Here is a 27,136-nt window from a genome sequence, read left to right as displayed (position 1 = left end):
CTAGAGACTTTAAGTAATGCGGTTTCTGTTGAATGACTTTTACGGAAACCTGACTGAAATTTGTCATAAATTTCATGTTTTTCTAAAAAAGTGGTAAGTTGATCTGCAACTACTTTTTCCAGAATTTTCGATAATAATGGAAGCTTAGAGATAGACCTATAATTCTTAAGCTGAGTTGGATCCAAACTGCTCTTTTTTAATATCGGCTCAACAACAGCATGCTTACAGAACGTAGGGACCACACCTGTTAAAAGAGAGGCATTGCATATCTCTACAATAGAGCGGCCAATGGCAGAGAGAGCATTTTTAAACAGCCCAGCAGGTAGAATGTAATTTGCACAAGTGGTAATTTTCATTTTTTCCAGCAGGAGTGAAAGGTCATGTATGGTCATTGGGTTAAACACTGACAGTAAATGAGGGGGAGGTGGCCCAGAGACACAAACAGATGGTATTGAAGAACCAATGCTCATACGGACATGATCAACTTTATCCACAAAGAAATTCAGAAAGTCATCACTCTCAGATATAAAGGTCACAGGTACTGGGTGGACCACGGGGGAAACAATAGAGTTTATGGAGTCAAACAGTACCTTGGAATTTCTCTTGCTTGATGATATTAACTGAGAAAAATATCCTGATCTGGCTGTTTTTATGGTTTCATGTAGGGAAACCCAAAGTTCCCTAAGGTGGAGCCTGTGAACTTCGAGTTTAGTTGATTTCCAAAGGCGTTCTACTTTCCTACAGATTCTTTTGACCTTCCTTACGTCATAATTTATCCATGGATGAGCTCTTTTTGGGGAAGCAATGACAGATTTCATAGGTGCCACTGAATTTAAAATCTCCAAGCAGTGATTGTTAAAACACTGTGTAGCAACATCAGCATCAGTGCTGCCATTGATCACACGAGGGTCCAACATATTAGAAAACTTCAAAGCAACATCCTGATTTATGAACCGCTTATGGAACATGAGATTAGAAGGTGGTGCGTACAGTGGGAAGCTAAGATTAAAAGTAACACAGGAATGGTCACTCACTTATACGTCTTTAACACAGACATTAGTTATGTCTAAGCCAAGAGAAAACACAAGGTCCAAGGTGTGGCCTTTAACATCGGTGGGTCCAGAGACATGCTGAATGAAACTAAAAGAGTCTGTAATAGATAAAAAGTCAGAGGCCATGCTACAGCTAAGATCATCCACGTGGAGGTTGAAATCCCCAATCATTAAGACTTTCTCCAGTTTAATAATGGAAGATAAAAAGTCCGTAAAATCTTTAATGAAAACATCAGCGGGGTCGGGATGGCGGTAAATTAAAACACAATAAAATATATCTGAAGAACCAACCTTAAGAAGTTGTGACTCAAAGGAAGGGAAAAACTCAGTGTCCTGCACGCGAAATTGTCTCGGTGAACAGTGATCAGACCACCACCACGATTGTCCAAATGCGGAGTCCCGATGAAGCGACAGCCGACCGGGCAGAGCTCATTAAGGTGGATACATTCATGAGAAACATGAAGTCCAGACTATTACTGCTAAAAAAGCCATTCAGTACAAATGATTTGTTGGCTATGGAGCGAGCGTTTAGGAGAGCGATCTGAAGCGGAGGTGACAGGCTGACGTCATCAACAGCTGATTGACAGCAGACACCTGGAAAGAGGATGTAGTCTCCCGGTACCCCTAACTGTGGAACTATGGTCTTGTAGAATGACAGGCCAAAGTGAAAACATCCCGCATCTCCAGACTTTTCATCGCCCGTGATGAAAAGGCCACTTCAGCCACTCCATATTTACGGGTCGTACTTCCATGAATCGGACCTCTGGTGGAATATAGGAGATACCACTCTGCCGCAGACAGATTACCTCTCAGGAACATACTGCCTACCCCTGCTTACTTCGCACAGGAGATGCTACAGGAAACGGGGTAAGCAGAGTTGAGAAATATTATTCTGAAAGCAAACAATTTCAGAATAATATTCCTCAACATAAAAACGCTGTATCGTGCAGAGAAGAAGGGAGCATGATCAAGAAATGCCAAAGCCAACCCAGGACTGTTCCAAGAATGGAACAACATTCCTTCCCGAAAGTCCAGCAGCCGGTCAACCAATTTCAAGCGGGCAACTTGCAACAACTTGCAACTTGCAACAACCAATCATTTTTCCCTCATAGGTGGTTGCCAGATGGTCACAGACTGGTCTCAAAGACTGTGTGAGTGGGGACCTAGCTTAGCAAGTAACCGAACCAAACTATTTCCACCACACAGTAGAACCGTTTTCATTTCAAAGAAGTTCTACAAAGCTTGCTGAACACTGCAACTGAGAAACCAACTAACTATCAGCTCTAAATGAATTTTGTGGTTTATATCGATCATTTGGCTTAAACATAAATTTGATTCCATTATACAACACAAGCAGGGCCATTGAAATAAAGGCTCTGCACTGAGACTTAAATAATATTTGATTCACATCATACTGGAGTCTGCAAGGACAAGATGGTCAAGACATGTGCCTACATGTATGCATCATATATACTATATTCAGTGTTGGGGAGTAACGGAATACATGTGCCGCCGTTACGTATTTAAAATACAAAATATGAGTAACTGTATTCCGTTACAGTTACCGTTTAAAAAGGTGGTATTCAGAATACAGTTACTTTGTTGAAATAAATGGATTACACTGCGGTACTTTCCTGTTTCATGTTGTCGCGGGTCAGGCCTGTTTGGGTTTTGTTTGACAGCTACGTTCTGTTGTTCCAGGCGGCAGCATTACGGTTGCCATGGTTACAGGGTGACGCTCTCTCTCTGCGTGTTTCCTGGGTGAGAGAGCGCCTTTTTGTTGTTGTTGTGCTAAGCTAATAGGCAGAATGCTACAGGTATAGCTCTACAGAATGTAGCATCATGGCCAGTGTAGTCCGTGCTGCAGGGAGAATGGACTGCCATACCCGTTATGTGTCTGTGAGCGCGAGGAGGGAGAAAAAGGAAAAGTACGAGCTGTCATCGAGCAGAAACGGGAGCTGGAAGCATGTAAATATAATAATAATATGCAATAATACTAAGTGCAATAATCCTTTCTGTCATCGTTGTATTTTTACTCAGTTGTATATAGTATTTGTATTTGTATTCTATTTTTATCTTATTGTATATTTATTTTATTTTATTCTACTGTATATAGTATTTTATTTTATTCTATTCTGTACAGTTGTGTACTGTATTTATTCTTATTGTATTCTAATTTTTGCCTCATAACTTTTGCACTGTCCACTTCCTGCTGTGACAAAACAAATTTCCCACGTGTGGGACTAATAAAGGTTATCTTATCTTATCTTATCTTATAACCACTGCAGCCAAGAAGAGAGCCTGACGAGCCCAGTTGTAAGTAAGCTATTAAGACTCGACTGTACACCGTGTTCGTGTTTTCCTCCGAAAACAATAAGTTCTGTTGGAGCAGCCTTTCAACGCCTCTCTCTGTCTCTCGCAAGCAGAGTTGACCCACACAACAAAGTAAAGCTATTTTTCGGCTACGAGCCCAACATGAACCCGACGTATTAGTCAGAGGTCCCTTTACTACGGTTCGGAGCCGCGGACCTTCAGTAACAGTAATAAATCACACAGCAATAGTACATTCATGTAGTTGTAAAAAGCATGATAATATATTAAGCAATCCAAAGTATTCAGAATACGTTAATCTCATTGAGTAACGTAACGGAATACGTTACAGAATACATTTTGGAGCATGTAATCTGTAATCTGTAGTGGAATACATTTTAAAAGTAACCTTCCCAACACTGACTATATTAACCTGAACTGCACACAACATTCTAGTTAACTTGGCCACATCTTTAGACAAGTGAGGGCAGTTTCACACTAATCAGACACACACATCTTGCCCAGCATTCCTACCTCTGCCGGGATGTTCCAGACAAGTCTCTGAGGTTGGGGTAGAGAAGGCTCCACATCACCTTTACAGTGGCCGTCCTCAGTGTAGCCTAGCTGGAAGGCATCTGTGGCCAGCGTGTACTGGAGGAAAAAATAAATAAACAGGGAAGGAAAAGATTATTTTTAATATAAGAGTTGGCACAGCCATACTTGTAAAAATGTACATTATTATGAAAGTGGGAAAAGAAGTTGCCTTTGTTTTGTTTTGTTTGTTTTGTTTTTTAGACAGACAATACAAAAATAAAGGAGAGATGATGACTGCATGAAAACTCAACATAAGCATTTCTCTATATATATATATATATATATATATATATATATATATATAGCTGGATAGCGTAGTGGTTAAACTACACGCCTTTGGAACAGAGGATCGCAAGTTCGATTCCTGCCTGGGGCGTCTGTATCCAGTAAGGGTCCTAAGGCTAGACCCCCTATGCTAAGCAAGCCTACCGCAGACATGAGCGAGACAGATAAATATGAAGGCATGCCGGCTCGGACGTCGCCCGGATCAACAAGGTCCGCGTCAGGTGTTGAGGAACCAGGGCACCCTGACGAAAAGTGGGCTACTGGAACAAGAAGGCATCGGTGGGCAAGGGACGAAAACAGGGCGTTGTTGGAATGCTACTACGCAAGTAACCCCGGCGGAAGGGGCTACATGAATAGGATGAGGGACCTATGGATTCTTCGATACCCAACATCCACAATGACGGCGAAACAACTAGTAGCTCAGTGTTCCAACATTCGAAAGAAGGGACTGCTCTCACAGCTAGAGATTGACGAGGTACAACACAAATGCTACGGCAAGGAGGAGTCAGGACGCCAGGTCAGGGGGGAGATATCATCACCCCCACCCGAGATTGGGTACATAGCCCCAAGTGCGATAGGAGAAGGATCGTTGAGTGCGAGAGGAACTGACCTGAAAAATAGGATCATGGCCAAGCTTGAAACCTGGATCCCCCGTAGCCGGTTACCAAGATTACGTGAAGTACCCTCAGAAGGTCTGCTAGATGATGTTAATGCAGCACTACGGGCAATACCTACAACCACGATTACCGACACTAACAAGCTGATCTACAATACGGCAGCAGTGATCAGTGAGATGCTTGGCTACAAGTTGAACAGCCACAAGGGGCAGTACCCTCCATGGAGAAGGAGGCTAGAGGGCAAGATCAAAGTAGCACGGAGGGAGGTTAGCCAACTAACAGAGTTGCAGAAAGGTGCGACAAATAAGGTGCCTAAGAAATACAGCAAGCTGTCCATACCTGAGGCCTTGGAAACTGCCAAGCAAAGACTCACAGCCTTGGCCAGCCGCTTGAGGAGGTACACCAGAGAGATAGAAGGCAGGAGAATAAACCAGCTGTTCTCCACAGAACCAGCAAAGGTGTACTCTCAGTGGCAAGGGAACAATAAGAGAACAGCACCACCAAGGCTGGAGACGGAGCAATACTGGAAGAGCATATGGGAGAAGGATGCAACCCATAACGGCAATGCTCAGTGGCTAGTGGATCTGAGGGCAGACCACAGCGACCTCCCTGAACAGGGTCCAGTAACCATCACAGTGGCAGATATCCAAGAAAGGGTCTCCAGTATGAAGAGTTGGACAGCACCAGGGCCCGACATGGTTCACGCCTACTGGCTGAAGAAGCTGACTGCACTCCACGAGCGTCTGGCAGCACAAATGAACCAGCTGCTAGTTAACGAGAGACACCCGGAATGGCTAACTGAAGGCCGGACGGTCCTGATCCCCAAGGACCCCAAGAAGGGACCGGTCCCCTCCAACTACCGACCAATAACCTGCCTCAGTACTACATGGAAGCTCCTGTCAGGCATCATATCGGCTAAGATGAACAGGCACATGGGTCAATACATGAGCGGGACACAGAAAGGAATTGGCAAGAATACCAGAGGCGCAAAACACCAGCTACTGGTAGACAGAACAATCAGCCGAGACTGCAAGACCAGACTGACCAACCTGTGCACTGCCTGGATTGATTACAAGAAGGCCTATGACTCAATGCCCCACAGCTGGATACTGGAATGCCTAGAATTGTACAAGATCAATGGGACCCTAAGAGCCTTCATCAGGAACTCAATGGGGATGTGGCGTACAACACTAGAGGCCAACTCCAAGCCCATAGCACAAGTTACCATCAAGTGCGGGATCTACCAAGGAGATGCTCTGTCCCCACTGCTGTTCTGCATAGGCCTGAACCCCCTCAGTGAGATCATTAACAAGACTGGCTACGGATACCGACTATGGAACGGAGCAGTTGTCAGCCACCTCCTGTACATGGATGACATCAAGCTGTATGCCAAGAGTGAACGAGACATCGATTCACTGATCCACACTACCAGGCTATACAGCAATGACATTGGAATGTCGTTCGGACTGGAGAAGTGTAGTCGGATGGTAACAAAGAGAGGGAAGGTAGTCAGAACTGAGGGGATTGAACTACCAGAAGGCAACATTGCAGACATAGAGGACAGTTACAAGTACCTGGGGATCCCGCAGGCAAATGGGAACCATGAAGAGGCCACTAGAAAGGCTGCAACCACCAAGTACCTGCAGAGGGTCAGGCAAGTCCTGAGGAGTCAGCTGAATGGTAAGAACAAGATCCGGGCCATCAACACATACGCCCTGCCCGTGATCAGGTACCCTGCTGGGGTAATAGGCTGGCCAAAGGAGGAGATAGAAGCCACTGACATAAAGACAAGAAAGCTCCTGACCATGCATGGAGGGTTTCACCCCAAGTCCAGCACCCTGAGGCTGTACGCTAAGCGGAAGGAAGGGGGCCGGGGACTGGTGAGTGTCAGCACCACAGTCCAGGATGAGACAAGGAACATCCAAGAATACATTGGGAAGATGGCCCCAACTGACCGAGTGCTCAGTGAATACCTCAGGCAGCAGAAACCCAAGAAAGAGGAGGGAGACGAGGAACCATCATGGAAGGACAGGCCCCTGCACGGTATGTACCACCGGCAGATAGAGGAGGTGGCTGATATCCAGAAATCCTACCAGTGGCTGGACAAAGCTGGACTGAAAGACAGCACAGAGGCACTAATCATGGCAGCACAAGAACAAGCTCTGAGTACAAGATCCATAGAGGCTGGGGTCTATCACACCAGGCAAGACCCCAGGTGCAGGCTGTGTAAAGATGCCCCAGAGACAATCCAGCACATAACAGCAGGGTGCAAGATGCTAGCAGGCAAGGCATACATGGAACGCCATAACCAAGTGGCCGGCATAGTGTACAGGAACATCTGTGCCGAGTATAACCTGGAAGTCCCGAGGTCAAAATGGGAGATGCCCCCAAGGGTGGTGGAGAATGACCGAGCTAAGATCCTGTGGGACTTCCAGATACAGACGGACAAAATGGTGGTGGCTAACCAACCGGACATAGTGGTGGTAGACAAACAGAAGAAGACGGCCGTAGTGATCGATGTAGCGGTTCCGAATGACAGCAATATCAGGAAGAAGGAACACGAGAAGCTGGAGAAATACCAAGGGCTCAGAGAAGAGCTCGAGAGGATGTGGAGGGTGAAGGTAACGGTGGTCCCCGTGGTAATCGGAGCACTAGGTGCGGTGACTCCCAAGCTAGGCGAGTGGCTCCAGCAGATCCCGGGAATAACATCGGAGATCTCTGTCCAGAAGAGCGCAGTCCTGGGAACAGCTAAGATACTGCGCAGGACCCTCAAGCTCCCAGGCCTCTGGTAGAGGACCCGAGCTTGAAGGATAAACCGCCCGCAGGGGCGTGCTGGGTGTTTTATATATATGTATATACATATATATATATATATATATATATATATATATAAATTCTTTACAAATCCTACCATGTGGATTCATGGATTTTTCTTTCACATTCTGTCTCTCACAGTTGAAGTGTACCTCTGGTGCAAATTACTGACCTCTGTCATCATTTTAGGTGGGGGAACTTGCACAATCGGTGGCTGACTAAATACTTTTTTGCCAGACTATAAATATATAAAGCATTTGTAAAAATATAACACCATAATATACATAAAACACAATTACTTAAAAGAAATCAATAAATACACAAACACTTCAACCAGTGCTTTCTCAGACTGGATGAGTAACGGGAACCGTTGGATCTGTGAGCGCTAAAATTATACTGTTACTCGAACCATCCAGTCGTTCTCTAAAATTGAACATTAGCTTTCTTAAAAGTGCTTTAAAAGTCCAAACACACACAGCTACAAACATCTGGCTGGCACTACCCCTCCAAAAGATTCTTATCGCATCATTATATGCAACATGCAGCTTCTGCATGCTACAGTGTTTGTAGGATGACCACAAGGGGGCAGTATATATCGGTGTGCAATACGCTTTAAACAAAGCCACTTTAACTGGAAGTGAACAAAAGCTGAATTTGCGTGCAGTAGCATTTGCCTGCACATAGAGCTCACACCGCTGTCTGTATATGTCATCATCATCATTCATTTTCTCAGTAATAAAGTCCCCGAGGTATTTCACCTTTTTATGAACTTCAAGAGTTTTTTGTGCCAGTTTAAACAAAGGGAAATTTAGCTGTTTATCCTGCTTGGTTCTACATATCAAAACAGCACTTTTAGCAGCATTGTACTTCATGTCATATTGCACACCATATTCAGTACAGACATTGAGAAGATCCTGTAACCCAGCACTGCTTGGACTATAAACAACCAGGTCATCTGCATACATGAGATGATTTATCAATGTTTTACCTAATATACACCCAGTGTTACAGGCTCTCAGCTGTATGGACAAATCATCAACATATAAATTAAATAAAATTGGAGACAAAATCCCACCCCGTCTAACACCATTGCTGACGCCAAAGGGGGCAGAAATACTGCTTCCCCATTTAACCTGCATGTTCTGATGAGCGTACCAGTAAGAGAGAATCCTCACGATGTATTGAGGAACTCCCCGTCTCTTCAGTTTATCAAAAAGTTTTCTGTGGTTCACTCGATCAAAAGCCTTAGAGCATGGGTCCCCAAACTTTTTCCAGTGAAGGCCACATAACTTTTCCCTTCTCTGATGGGGGCCAGGGTCAGTTTTTAACAGAAAAAGTGTGATAATCGCAGGTTTGCCGAAATGTTAACCTTTATTGTTTTCCAGAAAGCCGCACATAACCAAATATTAATAACCCTTTCCGAGATCAAATAACCCTCTTTGGGTTCTTCACAGAAAAAATTAACGTAGGAAATACTTAATAACACTATTTATGACATCAATAAATAATCAAATAACCTTCTTTGGGTTCTTCACAGAAAAAAAGTCAGGAAATATATAATAACAGTATTTCTGAAATCAATAATAACCAAATAACCCTCTCTGGGTTCTTCACAGAAAGAAAGTTTCTGTTGTGCCGTGCGCAGTGTTGGGGAGTAACGGAATACATGTAGCGCCGTTACGTATTTAAAATACAAAATATGAGTAACTGTATTCCGTTACGGTTACCGTTTAAAAAGGTGGTATTTAGAATACAGTTACTTTGTTGAAATAAATGGATTACACTGCGGTACTTTCCTGTTTCATTTTGTCGCGGGTCAGGACTGTTTGGGTTTGGTTTGACAGCTACGTTCTGTTGTTCCAGGCGGCAGCGTTACGGTTGCCATGGTTACAGGGCGACGCTCTCTCTCTCTGCGACTGTGTGTTTCCTGGGTGAGAGAGGCCTTTTCGTTGTTGTTGTTGTTGTGCTAAGCTAACAGGCAGAATGCTACAAGCATAGCTCTAAAGAATGTAGCATCATGGGCAGTGTAGTCCGTGCTGCAGGGAGAATGGACTGCCATACACGTTATGGGTCTGTGAGCGCGAGGAGGGAGAAAAAGGGGAGTGGAAAGGTACGAGTTGTCATCGAGGAAAAACGGGAGCTGGAAGCATGTAAATATAATAATAACCACTGCAGCCAAGAAGAGTGCCTGACGAGCCCAGTTGTAAGTAAGCTATTAAGACTCGACTGTACACCGTGTTCGTGTTTTCCTCCGAAAACAATAAGTTCCGTTGGAGCAGCCTTTCAACGCCTCTCTCTGTCTCTCGCCAGAAAAGTTGACCCACACAACAAAGTAAAGCTATTTTTCGGCTACGAGCCGACAGGGACCCCGCCTTATTAGTCAGAGGTCCCTTTACTACAGTTCGGAGTCGCGGACCTTCAGTAATAGTAATAAATCACAGCAATAGTACATTCACGTTGTTGTAAAAAGCATGATAATATATTAAGTAATCCAAAGTATTCAGAATACGTTACTGTCATTGAGTAACGTAACGGAATACGTTACAGAATACATTTTGGGGCATGTATTCTGTATTCTGTAATGGAATACATTTTAAAAGTAACCTTCCCAACACTGGCCGTGCGCAATCTTAAGCTTCAGTTGTCAGAGCAGAATCTCTTAAATGACTCATATGAGCAGTCTCTCAAAGTTCTTGTGTTCTTTCCTTATAATCCAGTTTTGTAGGTGCCAGTAGGGTAGCCTAGTAGACACCACTGTTTGCTTTCTCTCATCAACTTCCCTCTGAAAACCACAAAGCAAGCAGGCTGAGAAACCAAACTAAGTGATACAGCACCTACACAGCACAAAACATTTCAATACCAGTATGGTTGTGGAGATGGATTTTATCCCAGTAGATTTTATTATGATTATATTTGTTTATACTCAGAATAACTTATTCAAGTCTCAAAAGTGAGCTTACCTATGTACTGTATGTTCATCAGTGTGAACTGTGGGCCTGCATCTGGCCGGTGAGAAGTTGAATGTCCGGTTCCATTCTAGTCACAGCCAGTCTCAAACACTGATGCAGATGTTCATCTGTCAATCTTGATCTCATCGGAGTTTTCATGAGTTTCATGCGTGAAAAGGTTTGCTCGCAGATATACGTGCTGCCAAAAAGTGTGGACATCTTCATTGCATGTTTTTTTTATGTTAGGGTACGTGTCATTTGGGAGGGCGGCATAGAAGTCAACGAGACTGTTGGGCTTGAATGGGTCTTTCAGAACATCACAGTTCTGTAACTCGACCAGCTCAAACTGATAAAAAGGCTGGGCTTCATCGATGTCGGCAACAAAGGGGTTTTGGAAAAGACGGATTTCTTTTGCATGAACATGTAGTTGACGGAATCACACACTGAACTCCGCCTTCAGCATTTCCAGTGCTTCCACACACTTTTCAGCTGGGAACGGGACCGCTGGGTTCTCTGCAGAAAGGTTTTGGGTAGCAGGGAGATGGGTGAAGTTGTGCTTTTTCACTTGTTCCAAAAGCAGCGCTAGTTTCAACTCAAATGCAGGGAATACATGTTCCAAATGAGTTTCCCCTGGCCTTGTAGCTGCAAGTTAAGGCCGTTCAGCATTTCCATCACGTCTGTTAAAAATGCGAGGTGCCACTTCCATTCTGGGTCGATCAGCTCTGGGACCGTTTTGCCTTTTGAATGAAGAAATGCGTTAATTTCGGGTAGCAGCTCGTAAAAACGCCTCAAAACTCTGCCGCGGCTCAACCATTGTCTAGTACAGCACATCTCCGTATGCAGATTCCAGTTCAGACGGGTCACGTTCACGTTCTGGGAAAAGTGCGGTTTAGTGTGGTTTACAATTCAAATCAAATGAGCTTTATTGACATGAGGAAACATTTCCAGAGATTCAGTCGGGCAGGCCCACTACACCCCAGTGTTCTATGGGTGCATTAGTGTCGATCGCGTGGCCAGACTGAAAAAATAATAATGCGAGGGAAAAAATAATGCATCTCTAATATTGTTCAGGGGGCCGGGACAAATGTGGAGGCAGGCCGTATCCGGCCCACAGGCCGTAGTTTGGGGACCACTGCCTTAGAGGCATTAATGAAACAGATGAGGACAGATGAATTTTTAGCCCTATACAAACTATTTCCTTGAGTGCACATATGCACATGTCAGTGCCGTGCTTTGGTTTGAAGCCAAACTGATTATCCAGAGAAGAGATGAACACACTAACTCTGTCAAACAAGATTCTTTCTAACACCTTAGATAAAATACTGGCTAGTGCAATCGGCCTGTAATTATCCAAACAGCTCACTTTTGCAGCTTTGTCCTTCATAACTGGTACCAGTAAAATACACAGCATTGAGTCTGGTAATATGCCATGAATCATAAACCCAGTGAAGCAGAGTGCTAGAAGAGGAGCTAGCCTTAAACTAGCATGTTTTATATGTTCTGCAGTGATGTGATCCAAACCAGAAGCTTTATTATCAGATAACCTATGAATGGCTTCATATACTTCATATGTCCTTACACTTATTGTGTCATTACTCATGTCAAAATTGTCCTCACATCATTCACTTTTTATACAGTTAAACAACGCACTGTAATGCTGTCTCCATAATGCTGCAATGTTATCTGCCCCAGAAACACCTTCAACAGTTGATGGTAGAGATGGTTTACAGTTATTAAGAGCTTTCACCTCTTTCCAAAAATCTGTCCTATTATTTCACAGCATTTTCCTGGCCAAAGAATCCGCTCTCAGCATTTGCTCATTTTTAGTTTTAAAGCGAGCAGCGTACTTATATCTGGCATTCGCACATTTTTTCTGTTCAAATTCTGGGCCTTGTTTAGGTCTTCCAGCCATGGCCCAACATTTATAAGCTATGCGAGCTTCATCATGGTACGTGGATACATGTTCTTTCCAGCCAGGTCTGATGTTAGGTTTCTTATGCTTGTGTTGTTTATCAAGCAGTGTACCACTTTCATACAGAGCAGTCACTATATCATCATACATGGAGCAGAGTAAATGTTTATGCACAGCATTCTTACAGGTGACATCCTTTCACAAAATAGCTTCTTTGGGCAAAGAAATGTTGTTCAGCTGTATATCGGTGTTACTATGATAAGCTAAGAAATCATCTTCACTAAATGCTGACCAGTCTAATTTTACACTGGTAGCAATATTAGCAATGTTATTTCCAGTTGTTGCTGGCATTTGTTCCACATTCACAGTAAAACCAAAAGTCTGACACAGTTACCTCATACCTAATAGTCATGTTTGCTAAAGCTGCATGTCCATCAGCTGTACAGATACGGTGGTCCAGTCATGATGTACTATGCCAGGCTTCACTTATGTATGTATAGCTGTCTGCAGGCAGTAACACTTTGGTAGGCAGGATAAGATTATTAACTTCACAAAAGTGGGTTAAATGGTCAGCAAACTGAGAACTGCTGTCTGTGAGATCAGCATTAAAATCACCCAAAACATATATACTGTAAGTATTGTTGTCTTGAATAAATGCATTAATAAAAGCCAACCTACTGAGGTAGTCTTGCTCATTTTCACAAGATTCATAGGGAGTATAAATATTAAGAATGATAAAACTACTATTATTCTGTGTATATTGTATACCAGTACACCAGTCTACATTCAGTCTAATGGGCTTTATCATGGGGTCTATTTTTTTGTCCCAAAGCACAGCAACCACTCCACTACCTCTGACTATAGCTGTGCTGAGATCAGTTTTTGATTCCCCCACTCCCAAAAAACTTGCATTTAGACAGTTAAGTTTTCCCAGGTCCTGTTTGGACAACCATGTCTCCTGCAAGCATAAAATGTCACATTCTGCAAGCAGACTGTCCACAACAATCCGTCGAGCTTTATCCCCTGCACTCTGTCCCAAACGTAGACCACGACAGTTGTAAGATAATACCCGAATAGACATCTTCATGTTGATACATTGGTACCAGAAGGCGCAGTTATCTCCCGTGCTGGATCCACTGTGCTTGGCACCACCGTACCGGGCTTACGAGGTTCATAAAAGCGCTGGACCAGAGCCCCTTCAGGCCAGAGTTCAGGATTGTACATTTCACCCACATCATTACATTCAGCAGTAACCTTGAAAGAGCCGAACCTGCTACGTTTACTAGCAATTTTTTTGACAGGTCACATCTCTTTTGAATTTCTCTCTCAAATACAGAGCAAGAGTTTTCAACATTATGCACTCCACACTGTATATAAATGCCACTTGTTTTGCACATATTCAACTCTGTATATTTTATATATTTTATTATTATTATTATTATTATTATTATTATTATTATTATTATTATTATTATTTTATTTTATTTTTTTACTATTTAATTTGTAAAAATGTGTATACACACACACACACACACACACGTAGGAAAATATTTAGTATACACATCCAGAAATGCATACACTATTATATATTGTACATATATTTATTAGTTTCAGGTTGGCCATTCTTGTATTTTGCTCGTTTGTGTTGTTGTGTTTGCACATCTCTGTTGCTTGTGGGGCTCGCACACAAGAATTTCACTCGCATGTGCTGTGCCAGTGTGCCTGCACATGTGATGTGACAATAAAAAGTGATTTGATTTGATTTGATTTGAGTTTCTGCATCTACATTCAGGGAAAATTTAGTGGCAAACACGCTCACCAATTTAGTTTTCACAGTTCTGATTGTAGGGGAGACCGGGGATAGTTGTAACGTGGGTCAGTTGTAACACTTCCAGTTTCTCCAATCAGGGCTAAGTTTCAAATGATGTGATTCATCCTGTGCATGCCCAATTCAGTTCTGCTATCACAAGTGAAAAATCAGCACATTTTGTCAAACACAGACAATTTAACACGAAAAAAAAGTCATTTGTATGCCAAAAAGTAAGTTTTTCTACTTTATTTCAATTTCTAATAGCATTATCTGCTTTGCAGTTAAACTCATCAAACTTAAATTGTGTTATTTGTATGTCTATGGGGATATATTCTGTGTAGGTCTTTAGTGCTAATGTTTTAGTCGTTGGCTATAATATTAGCTAGTTCATGGCTATAGGAGTCTGGGTCAGTTGTAACAGCTACAGTCTGGGTTAGTTGTAACAATAACGCAGATGTTACAACTTACCACACTATTACTTTAACTTATATTAAACAAGTTGGGGCAACGACATCAGCAACAAGTGTTTCTTTGTGTACAGATTCCCTGGACTGTTTCCCTGGTGTGCGAGTGGATTCGTGTTTGGATTGTGTGGAGAAAGACGAGTGTGTTCCCCTGGATTTTCCCCAGAGCCCTGCCCCCCTCACCTTTTGTACATAGCACTGCCTCGCATCTGTGTATATACACTCATTGGACATTGTTCTTTAATAAATTCTCTTGTGTGCATCATCCCCGGAGTCCAGCGCGTGAGTCCACCTTGTACTTCGTGACAGTTACAACTAACCCAGACTATGGGGTTAATTGCAACATTTCACTCTTTGTGTTTGAGGCCATACCATGCAATGGGTAATTGTGCTGCAGAGAAAATAGCTGCACTATTTAATAGCAGAGACATGTAAATACTTTGCATTACATTTTTAATCCACTACCTTAAAAGAGCTCCAATTTACAGACAGAAATGTCAAAAATGTTACAACTATCCCCGGTCTCCCCTACTCACAGCTCCAGTGCCGATAACCAATACAGGTCCAGGCCTCTTATTGTGTCCAGTGGTAGCAGCATGCATTCCTGAACCCGAATTAACCTTCTCCAGCTTGTGACGAGACTTGCCATTTTTCACAACTTTACTCCATTGTGGGGAGCATGTAAGAAGCACTGTCTCAACGGGACCCTCTGTTGTTGCAGTAGTTTCCATATTACGACCTGAGGCTGTCGTCAGAGCCTGATCTTGACCACATAGCAACATCTCCAGACAAAACGCTGACACTGTGCTTTTCCCAGTCCTTGAAGCAGCCAAAGCTCTGGCTCCCTGCCTTCCGCGCGGGCCGCCTTTACTTCGACTCCCCCACCGCTCCTCTGCATGTTTCCCCAGGGGAAAGTGGGAAGCGGTCCCCGACCCCTGAGCATTCAGAGTAACAGGCTCAGCCGGCACCTCAGACCGACACTCAAGAGCAGTCACACGTTGGTCGACCTCCACAGCATTGGTCATAACTTGCTCGCAGACATCCGCCTGTAGTTTAATACTTCAACAATCCTGTTTTGCAGTGTGAGTGACTGGCTGCTCCCATTTGGGATTAGAACGATGCCAACTTATCCCATAGTTCAGCCAATAATGCGTATATACGCAGCCAATCAACATCATTGACAGGCTATGACAGCGTCCTTATGTGCCGACACCGGTGTTTTAGCAAAGCGGCTGATGTGGAGTGAAGCCACGTTAATGACAACGTGTACAACCATTGGAGATGTGAGCAGGACAGACGGAACAACAGACGGAAAAAGTGTGGACTTTATACCAGTTTTTAAATTGTGTTGATCGGCCACGTAAAACCAGAGTTGTGATAAAAAAATAAAAATAAAATAAAAATAGGCAATGTTTGTTTTTCTTCCTGAATACTATAATTGTTTATATTTACTGCGGGAAGAAACGGTAAAAACGGCGTTTTATAAGAAAAAAGGCTCGAAAGCCTGTGAGCAAAAACAAACCCCACCCCCCTCTTCCTTTCCTATTCGTCCAAGAAAGTACCATGTCGACCAATCAAAAAATGATATGGCAACGTGGCATCTAGTTGTTAAGAAACGGGGTGAATTTTTAGGAGTGACGGCGGTGTTTTGAGATGTGAGAGATTTGAGACGTTTAGTGCAAATCTTGTGTAGTTAGTGTGTAGTGTAGTTTCGTTGTGTGTGTCAGAACAATGAGGCGACGGCTGAATGTTACAGGTGTTACAGCAGTGATACATCTGCTGCTGTCAGGCCTGCAGGTATCAGGCTGTTGTTCTCCTTCATCGCATAGTGGACAGAAATTATTTTTTTGGAGTGGCACAAATAATTTTGTGTGGCATCAGATTTGATGCAGAACAGCTGATTGTTCTGTAAATAGTTTGAAATGTTTATTGAAAAAAAAAAAATCGCCTTGGCTGCATTAAAAAAAAAAATAGCTGCAAAAAACTTTGCATAACTCAGTTACTTTTTTTGAAGAACTATATAAATAATTGCCCAACATTGGTCGTTATATACTGTATTTTGCAGACAGAGTTACAGGACTCTCTCCCAGACCACAGACTCATAATACAAGTCAGAGATTTAAAAAATAAATTAAAAAAAAAACAAAAGAAAGACAGTTGTGTTTTCAAAATTGGAGTTCAAGTTATTTTTACTTCCAATAGTGTTAACATACTGCACAGGTCAATGACTAGAATTTTTTAATTTTTCATTGTAAGTGGGGCCAAAGCAGTTAATTAAAAGTCGTCTAACATAAATGTAAATGCTGTAATTTGATTATTTTAAACAGTAGCACTGCCAGGCTTCTACCTTTCTACCTTTAAAACCCGGAGAGCAGCCAAATGGCTTTTAGCTAAGCTTTAGCTTCAGCGAAGTGGAAGCTAAATTGGCTAGTCATTCATATGTAAATTAGGTTGTTACCTGGGAATTCTGGAGGGGAGGGGGGGGTGTGTGATTGAGGGGGTGGGGGAGCTGCTAAAAGCTGTGAACTTCCTTTTGTGTTCGTCTTGATGCATTCTCAATCATCCAGGGAAATAAATCTCCAAAAGTCACCAACTTGGAGTGTTTCAGTTTGCCATCTTAGGGAGAAATCAACACACATGGGTGTATGTCCTTTGTTGCTGAGATTTATTGATAAAAACAGTACAAAAAAAAACAAAAAAAAAAAAACAACCATTTGTACACATATTTACAAATGGCCTGCTGAGTGGTGCACGGAGCATGTTCATTGGTTCATGGACCTCCCTGAACTAATGGCATTTATTGCAATTGTCATCTTGCGGGGGGTTAACAGGGTTCCATCTCTACGTGACTGCTGGTCAGCAAACCTGGGAAACCCACAGATCATTGGAACTATGGCACGAAAGAGCTTCCAAGACAACATGCAACACCTACGCTTTGATGACAAGTCCACCCGCAGTGATCGAGCAAAGACTGATAAGTTCGCTGCAATTTCCAGTGTGTGGGGATCATTTGTCACCAACTGCATCACGTGCTACAACCCTGGTCTACATATCACCGTTGATGAACAGCTTTTCCCATCAAAGACTCGGTGCTGTTTCCTGCAGAATATTGCAAGTAAACCTGACAAGTTTGGGATCAAGTTTTGGGTGGCTTGCGACCTAAAATCCAAGTACATTTGCAATGTCTTCCCATATCTTGGCAAGGACCCCAATCGTCCCACTGGGGAGAGACTTTCTGACAATGTAGTAATGAGCCTGATGGAACCATTCCTAGACAAGGGCAGAAATGTTACCACGGACAATTTTTTCACATCGCTTTCACTTGCGCAAAAACTTCTTAGACGGAAAACCACCATCCTCGGCACAGTCAACAAGATTCGCAGGAAAATTCCTCAATCCACTAGACAGATCGCAATGAATTCACCACTCAGGTATGTTGCAGGTCTTTTGTGGTTCTATGTTTATGTGTTTCATTGTGTGTAAAAGGGCTATGGAAATAACAATTTATCTTATTTCTTAGGTGTTTTCAGGAACACGGCAACTGGCCAGCGCCGTGTTCCTCTGCGGACAGTGTACTCCCGAACCATCTGGTCCATCACATCCACGCCACACTTTGTTTTGTTGTAAAGGGTGACAGTGTTTGGCTTCCTTTTGATAGTGTTATCAGTCTGAACCACGCTGTGCATGCTGCTAAGAATATAGACTGTCTTCTTCCGTTTGGCCGCATATGCCATCAGCGTGGCAGCAGAGGTTGAAAACACCTAAGAAATAAGATAAATGGATAGTACTGGATGGTACTTGGATTTTAGGTCGCAAGCCACCCAAAACTTGATCCCAAACTTGTCAGGTTTACTTGCAATATTCTGCAGGAAACAGCACCGAGTCTTTGATGGGAAAAGCTGTTCATCAACGGTGATATGTAGACCAGGGTTGTAGCACGTGATGCAGTTGGTGACAAATGATCCCCACACACTGGAAATTGCAGCGAACTTATCAGTCTTTGCTCGATCACTGCGGGTGGACTTGTCATCAAAGCGTAGGTGTTGCATGATGTCTTGGAAGCGGTTTCGTGCCATAGTTCCAATGATCTGTGGGTTTCCCAGGTTTGCTGACCAGCAGTCACGTAGAGATGGAACCCTGTTAACCCCCCGCAAGATGACAATTGCAATAAATGCCATTAGTTCAGGGAGGTCCATGAACCAATGAACATGCTCCGTGCACCACTCAGCAGGCCATTTGTAAATATGTGTACAAATGGTTGGTTTTTTGTACTGTTTTTATCAATAAATCTCAGCAACAAAGAACATACACCCATGTGTGTTGATTTCTCCCTAAGATGGCAAACTGAAACACTCCAAGTTGGTGACTTCTGGAGATTTATTTCCCTGGATGATTGAGAATGCATCAAGACGAACACAAAAGGAAGTTCACAGCTTTTAGCAGCTCCCCCACCCCCTCATCCACACACCCCCACTCCTCTCCCTCCAGAATTCCCAGGTAACAACCTAATTTACATATGAATGACTAGCCAATTTAGCTTCCACTTCGCTGAAGCTAAAGCCTAGCTAAAAGCCATTTGGCTGCTCTCTGGGTTTTAAAGGTAGAAAAGCCAAATGGCTGCTCTCCGGGAGTTTAATTAATAAACCATGTGACTGGGCTGGATTAGATGCCGGCAGACTCCCTCATCGGCACCAATATTCCTAATGTAACAAGCCCGGTGTAGTTCTTCTGGCAAGAACTTGGTCACTTAAAACCAGTACAGCAGTAAAACATTTTACATGAGGTGGACAGTTTATTGCTTGGACGTGGAGCTGGGGTAATCCACAAAACCTTCTTGATTTGCGACTGCAGAGCAGGTACATGAATAGGCATGCTGCGGCTTGTTCGGTCTCACTCTTCTTCACATTCTTCACAAGTTTATCCTCCTTAGGGCTCAGAGTCATTCACAGACCACCTTTTCTTCATCTGGAGTGTTAACAAGCTGTATAGAGCAGATCCTCGTACCCAGATTCTGCGATGGCCAAATTTAGAAAAGATTTTCTCATCAGTCCGGAACTTCTAAAGATGTGTTCTGTGTGGGCAAGGGCTTTCAATTATGGTGGTTTCAGGTGAATTTATGATGATGGAACTTTCAGGTGTCTGTATGATAAAGAGAAAGAGAGAAGTGTTTAGTCTGTGTATTATCAAGTCAAGTGTTTGCTTGACTCGTGAAACAAACAAACAAACTGAGACTGGACACTTGTAGATGCACGAGGGGGGCGACAGCTAAGCTGGGTTAGAACAGATCTAACCCAGGCAGCTGAAAAATCAAGCCACTGTTGCAGTCCCCAATCTGCAGTTGCTCTAATCAGGTCCCTTGAGTATGTTTACAGCCTGTTAGAGAAAATGCCCAGGGTCTCTGTGGCAGAATGAATGGCTGTAGTCAGCTCTTATCAGTCCAAAAGTTATGGCTGCGTAGTCCATATCTTTGGGTAAGCTTTCAAGTGGAGCGGAGTAGAGCTCGCTTTACACCCTGGGCTGTGTATCTGAACTGTGATCTTTTCCAAAACCTAAGTAGTTTTGTTGCTTAGACCTCCATGTATCAGACAATACAATAGAAATAGAGGTAGTCAGTAAGTGAAAGTACATTTAAAATCCATGCGTCAAACAAAATGTCTGTGTTGACAGTCATGTGGCCTAAATCTTTTTTTTGCATCGTTGTGGAAATTTGGGGATTTCTTGGGACTGTTATAAAAGCATACATCTTTTATAACTTTACGAAAACAAGAATTTGGTGCAAATGTTTGAATTTATTTTGGACATTCTCTAATCCGCACCGTGTCAGAATTATACACGCATGCTCCAATATATAGATCAACCACCCCTATTAATATTAATGTCACGGCGAGTGAGATGAGCCGTGTGGGAAATAGAGGATCCAAAAGCAGGCACTTGTAAAGGGGTGAGGGTGGTTTATTATATACGAAATAAATATAGACAAACAGCAAATGGAGCACGAACTAAACTAGACTGGAAACAACTAAACTACAGAGCAGAAACCTGGACAAGAATGAGAACGAGCAGAGGAGAATGACAATGGACAGCAGGGAGAACACATGGGTGAGACATGGTGGATACACAGACGGACCAGCAACTACAAACACAGAAGACGCGACTTAAATACACACAGAGAAACACAGGGAGATTACACACAGGTGGGGAACACAGCTGAGAGTAATCAACAAGACGAGACAGAGGTAAAACTGAACACACACTCACACGAGACTCAGACCTTCACAATAAAACAGGAACAAGAAACCATCACACAAAGACGCAGACTCGACACAGAGACAGACAGAAAAAACAATATTGTTATTATTGTTTTATAGTATTGTTCTGTTTGTTCTTATCCTCCTGCTGCTAAACTAATTTCCCCTTGTGGGACAATAAAGAAATTGAATTGAAAATGACACATGGAACTAAACTAAACCTGCAAAAACATGACAACTCAAAATACTGGGTCAAACTGACCCAGAACCGTGACAATTAATGTAAATGTCCTTTAGCCAGTTGCACAACAACCAGGTGCTTTTCATAGCCAAGAACCGTCTTATGGTTGGATGCTTGAACCCTCTTCTTGGCTGAACTGGTAAAGAGTCATTCGTCTCAAATTCTGTAGAATTTTAGCTTTAAATATCACACATACTTTACATACTACATACTAACATTTTCAGTGGCCTTTCTTGCCATCAAAATAAACCTGGATCTGTAATTTGGGACCGGTACATTAAAAAAAAAAAATGTCTGCGTGCTGACAAGTTAAAAATATATATATATATTTTTAATACAGGAAGTGCAGAATTATTAGGCAAATGAGTATTTTGTCCACATCATCCTCTTCATGCATGTTGTCTTACTCCAAGCTGTATAGGCTCGAAAGCCTACTACCAATTAAGCATATTAGGTGATGTGCATCTCTGTAATGAGAAGGGGTGTGGTCTAATGACATCAACACCCTATATCAGGTGTGCATAATTATTAGGCAACGTCCTTTCCTTTGGCAAAATGGGTCAAAAGAAGGACTTGACAGGCTCAGAAAAGTCAAAAATAGTGAGATATCTTGCAGAGGGATGCAGCAGTCTCAAAATTGCAAAGCTTCTGAAGCGTGATCATCGAACAATCAAGCGTTTCATTCAAAATAGTCAACAGGGTCGCAAGAAGCGTGTGGAAAAACCAAGGCGCAAAATAACTGCCCATGAACTGAGAAAAGTCAAGCGTGCAGCTGCCAAGATGCCACTTGCCACCAGTTTGGCCATATTTCAGAGCTGCAACATCACTGGAGTGCCCAAAAGCACAAGGTGTGCAATACTCAGAGATATGGCCAAGGTAAGAAAGGCTGAAAGACGACCACCACTGAACAAGACACAAGCTGAAACATCAAGACTGGGCCAAGAAATATCTCAAGACTGGTTTTTCTAAGGTTTTATGGACTGATGAAATGAGAGTGAGTCTTGATGGGCCAGATGGATGGGCCCGTGGCTGGATTGGTAAAGGGCAGAGAGCTCCAGTCCCACTCAGACGCCAGCAAGGTGGAGGTGGAGTACTGGTTTGGGCTGGTATCAAAGATGAGCTTGTGGGGCCTTTTTGGGTTGAGGATGGAGTCAAGCTCAACTCCCAGTCCTACTGCCAGTTTCTGGAAGACACCTTCTTCAAGCAGTGGTACAGGAAGAAGTCTGCATCCTTCAAGAAAAACATGATTTTCATGCAGGACAATGCTCCATCACACGCGTCCAAGTACTCCACAGCGTGGCTGGCAAGAAAGGGTATAAAAGAAGAAAAACTAATGACATGGCCTCCTTGTTCACCTGATCTGAACCCCATTGAGAACCTGTGGTCCATCATCAAATGTGAGATTTACAAGGAGGGAAAACAGTACACCTCTCTGAACAGTGTCTGGGAGGCTGTGGTTGCTGCTGCACGCAATGTTGATGGTGAACAGATCAAAACACTGACAGAATCCATGGATGGCAGGCTTTTGAGTGTCCTTGCAAAGAAAGGTGGCTATATTGGTCGCTGATTTGTTTTTGTTTTGTTTTTGAATGTCAGAAATGTATATTTGTGAATGTGGAGATGTTATATTGGTGTCACTGGTAAAAATAAATAATTGAAATGGGTATATATTTGTTTTTTTGATAAGTTGCCTAATAATTATGCAAAGTAATAGTCACCTGCACACACAGATATCCCCCTAAAATAGCTAAAACTAAAAACAAACTAAAAACTACTTCCAAAAACATTCAGCTTTGATATTAATGAGTTTTTTGGGTTCATTGAGAACATGGTTGTTGTTCAATAATAAAATTATTCCTAAAAAAAATACAACTTGCCTAATAATTCTGCACTCCCTGTATGTCCCATATTTGTACAGACACTAGTAAAAAACTTGCAAAAGGGATAATTTCTGAATGGTGTATTACTGAATTTCCCAATGCAAAAAACAGGTAATTTCTTTTCAACATAAAATTGTTAGCCACAAAAAAAGAAAAAAAGAAAGAAAGAAAATCACTTCTCTTTTCAGCTCCTTGCAAAAGAAATTTATCCCAGTGAACTGTGTGTTTCTTCCCAGCAGAGAGAAGTCCAGTATGGAGCACACAAACAGACCTGGATTATTATTCTTTTTCAAGAGCTGTTGGAAAAGAACATTTTAGTAGCTACAACTTGATGCCTTCTGACAAAAAAGCAAACTTATTATTAAATCAGTCAAGGCTGCGTTTCTGTTTGTTTTATAATCCATTCTGGTCTAATTCAACCATCAGTCAAGGAAACCACGTGTGTGAAACATTAAGTCTTTTAAAAGGCACCGTTTATGAAAGTAGTAGTATAGTAAAAAATTACCATTAATAAAATGGAACCCTCTCCAATGTCGCTGCGAAATGTGTTACGCTAAAAAGAGAAGAAAATAATACTGTTAAAGCACAAACACCCTGACCAGGGTTTAACACAAAGTGGACTCCACAAATGTTAAGAAACAGACAAATCACTTCTGTTGTTCTTATTACTGAAATTCATTAGCAAGTAAGACTATAATAAAGACTCAGTCACAAATAGCTGAGTTGAAAACATTTCAAAGTATATTAAAAATTATATTAAAGAGACAATGTCCTAAGTAAACACGAGCTGTTACACTGTGGTTGAAAGGTTTGTCACTGAAATCTGAGTTTGTTTGCACCTTTATTTTCCATTATCTGCATTTGTCATTCAAAATCTAGTTTAAACTTCATTCCATCGAGCACAGCGACTAGGCTTTCATGAAAATCCTTTCATAAATATTTGTGATATGATGTGATATTCAGATCCCCCCCTTATAATAGAGACATGCAAGAGCCCACCCCTCTCACTTCATGCTTTCAAATAACTGCAACTTTAATTGGATCCTAATTCTCCGAGCTTCAGTCACAGTGTAGCATCCATCAGTAGCATCCACAGTCTTAAAAAAATATCTGTACCACTGTCATCGCCTCTTCTTCTTTCAAGTTTGGAATCTGAAGCAGAAATGAGACAGAAGCCAAAGTCAAAGTTAATTTCCTCATCAAAGTGACAAATTTGCTATTACGTAAAGTTTAACACATACTCTGTCATGTTCTCACAGAAATTATACAGGAATTGATCTTCTGATTCTGATGAATAACAATATGTCTGGGTAAATGCTGCTATACCCTTGTATAGAGCAGGACGATATGACCTAAAATATTTATCACGATATACTTTTGAAAATTTGAGATAACGATATAACTGACAATATAATTGACACGAGACAAAATTCTTTACAACTCCACAACTTTATTAGTGCAAAAAAATAAATAAATAAATAAATAAAAAATAACCAATGATTTTCACTTAAACAAGCAGCTGTTTTTTATGTCCAAGTTATGTAAAAATTTAACAGTGCAAATGCAAATTCCTCGCTGACAGTTTAACCAAAAGGCATTTCCAGTGGAAACTGGCCGACATATCCTCAGCATAACCATGTATAATATCCACAAAACTTAAAAAGAGCTTATACACACACACACACACACACACACACACACACACACACACACACACACACACAATAGAGTAATATTATGTTGAAGCACAGTACGCATCGCTCCGCCTACGATAGCCGTAATGCTCCGGCAATCCATCAAGCGGTGCGGCTTCGTAGCTTAGCAAAGTCGTATTGAAACATATGACAGATTTTCGAGCGCCGTGCACATAAAATCGTTTCGAGGTCAGTAAACACAACCAGAGTTCATACATAAGGCACACGGGATTATAAGGGGCTCTGTCGACTTTCAGAAAAATCAAAGGATTGATTTTAAGTGTGCCGTATTTTCCAAACAACACGGTAATAACGACGGCCCGCTAGCATGCGCTACCAAAAATAGTGCTTTGTTGTGTATCTGACGGACGAAAGCTAAACCAGTTCCACACCAGTGAAGCTGCAGCATTTTTACAAACCTGGGGCCCATTCTTCGTACCTCGCTAAGTAAGTTAGCTGGATTTGATTGTTGACGATTTCGTGTGATCTTGGATCGTTCGGTTCCCCGAAGCTCATCCGGGACTTGCTGCCATAGCAACAGAGCCGTAAGCGTAAACCTGCTCGGGAGCAGGCTTACTTTATGTAAACAGGATTAGATCGCGGCCACGCAGGTATGTCCGCTTCATTTATACGAAAGCAACAGCGATATTCCACCACTGTTTCACCATAAATAAATATTATCAATGTAACTAAAGATAATGCAGTACTTGATCCTGCAGCACTTGATCCATTTATTGATGTCACACAGATACATACAGGTCATTTCCTAAAAAAGGGAAATGTACTATTAACATTCTATTACATGTATGTGATTATTACAGATGTAATTCATATTTCAGAGTAGTAATAGTAAATTACTTTGTGTAATCAAGATGGGAGACCACGGCTATAAAAGCGAAGGTGGATTTGGGAAGCCTGTCGCAGCCATGTCCTGTCCGTTTACGCGAGCAACCCATTGCGGAAGGTGCAAGATTGATAAGGAGAGTCCTCAGAATTCAGCGTATATTGCGGGACAGACAGGATCCTTTAGCTCAGCGCGACAGTGTGCTCATTGAGAGATATCGATATTCCCGTGAGGGTATTATTTACTTAACCAACTTGTTGACGAGGGGGTGCAGGACCACCACCTGTCTTTTTTTTGCTCTGCCCTTTTCTTGGTTGCTGTTATGAACAAACAAACAGATTATTTCAGGGTCTCTTTCCAAGAGACGACAAGCAATATAAGTGATAAATATTACCATTCTGTAGAATATTCTTATATTTCACTTTTACTTGTTCCCATGTGCTAGTGGGTCCTGTCGTGGCTCTAATGTGAAAGAGGATATAATGTAATATAATATGATATAATGTAATATAATATAATATAATAAATCTACCCTACAGTCTACTGGTTTTGGCCAGAGGGGCCGATGGCGCGATATGGCAGCCTGGCTACAACTGTAGCTGCCTCCACCAGTGTGTGAATGTGAGAGTGAATGAATAGTGGCATTGTAAAGCGCTTTGGGTGCCTTGGAAAGCGCTATATAAATCCACTCCATTATTATTATTATTATTATTAAATTACTTACGAGTTTAATTTGTCAGCAACTTCCTGCCAGCCCTCTCTCCTTGCTTTTGCAGCCTTTGCAGTGTTCCCTTGCGTTTTAATTAAACTCTGAAACTCCTGAAATCCCTCACTCAAGAGTTCTTGCTCTGCTGCCGAAAAATACCGAGCGCGCTCCTTCGACATTTTCGCCGACCAATCAGAGGGTTGCCGATCAATGTTTCTACTATCGATGCGTAGCCCCTTTTACGGCACCCAGTGATCTCACATTACTTCATCCAACTGTACTGATCGTCAACAGCAGGTGTGTTCGGGGAACCGGATTGGCGAGCTCACGGTTAGCGCGATGGTTTGGTCTTGGATGTGTCATTTGATCTTGGATGTAGTAAGCGACGTACGAAGAACGGGCCCCAGTTCTGGTTTCATTCATCAATCCGCTTTCGCTCTTCTCATTCTCCGTCGCCGCCATGCTTTTTCCGCCATGTGCGTATGAAAACAAAGGCACTGCACATGCGTGTTTCACCCATATTCTATCGCGATATTTTCTTATCGTTGCCCAACATTATACCGATGTTACCGTGAACGGTATGATATGGCCCAGCCCTACCCTTGTATTCTTTAAGCCACAGGTATCACACACATGGAGAAGTTTCAGATTTCTGACGTTTTACTGTATTGTCATAGCTTTTCACAATTTTCTCTACTGATAAAGACCTTGCTATCA

At 42.3% G+C, this 27,136-nt stretch overlaps 1 protein-coding gene across 1 annotated transcript in view; it reads right to left on the bottom strand.

The window, feature by feature from the left end:
- Positions 1–2,461: 2,461 nt before the first annotated feature.
- LOC308411816 (uncharacterized protein) overlaps positions 2,462–27,136 on the bottom strand; it is a gene marked incomplete at its 3' end in the record, with an annotated part of 66,400 nt that continues 41,725 nt past the window's right edge. Inside the window, exons 12-16 of the mRNA XM_080905842.1 lie at positions 24,292–24,327; positions 23,681–23,728; positions 23,352–23,471; positions 3,897–4,013; positions 2,462–2,473 (exon numbers count right to left, since the gene is read on the bottom strand). Coding sequence (XP_080761968.1) covers positions 2,462–2,473; positions 3,897–4,013; positions 23,352–23,471; positions 23,681–23,728; positions 24,292–24,327 — 333 coding nt within the window. The remainder of the gene's footprint in view (positions 2,474–3,896; positions 4,014–23,351; positions 23,472–23,680; positions 23,729–24,291; positions 24,328–27,136) is intronic.

Source organism: Rhamphochromis sp. 'chilingali', assembly GCF_963969265.1.
Source record: "Rhamphochromis sp. 'chilingali' genome assembly, chromosome: 15".
NCBI lineage: Eukaryota > Metazoa > Chordata > Actinopteri > Cichliformes > Cichlidae > Rhamphochromis > Rhamphochromis sp. 'chilingali'.
This window is presented reverse-complemented; position numbering and strand designations above follow the sequence as displayed.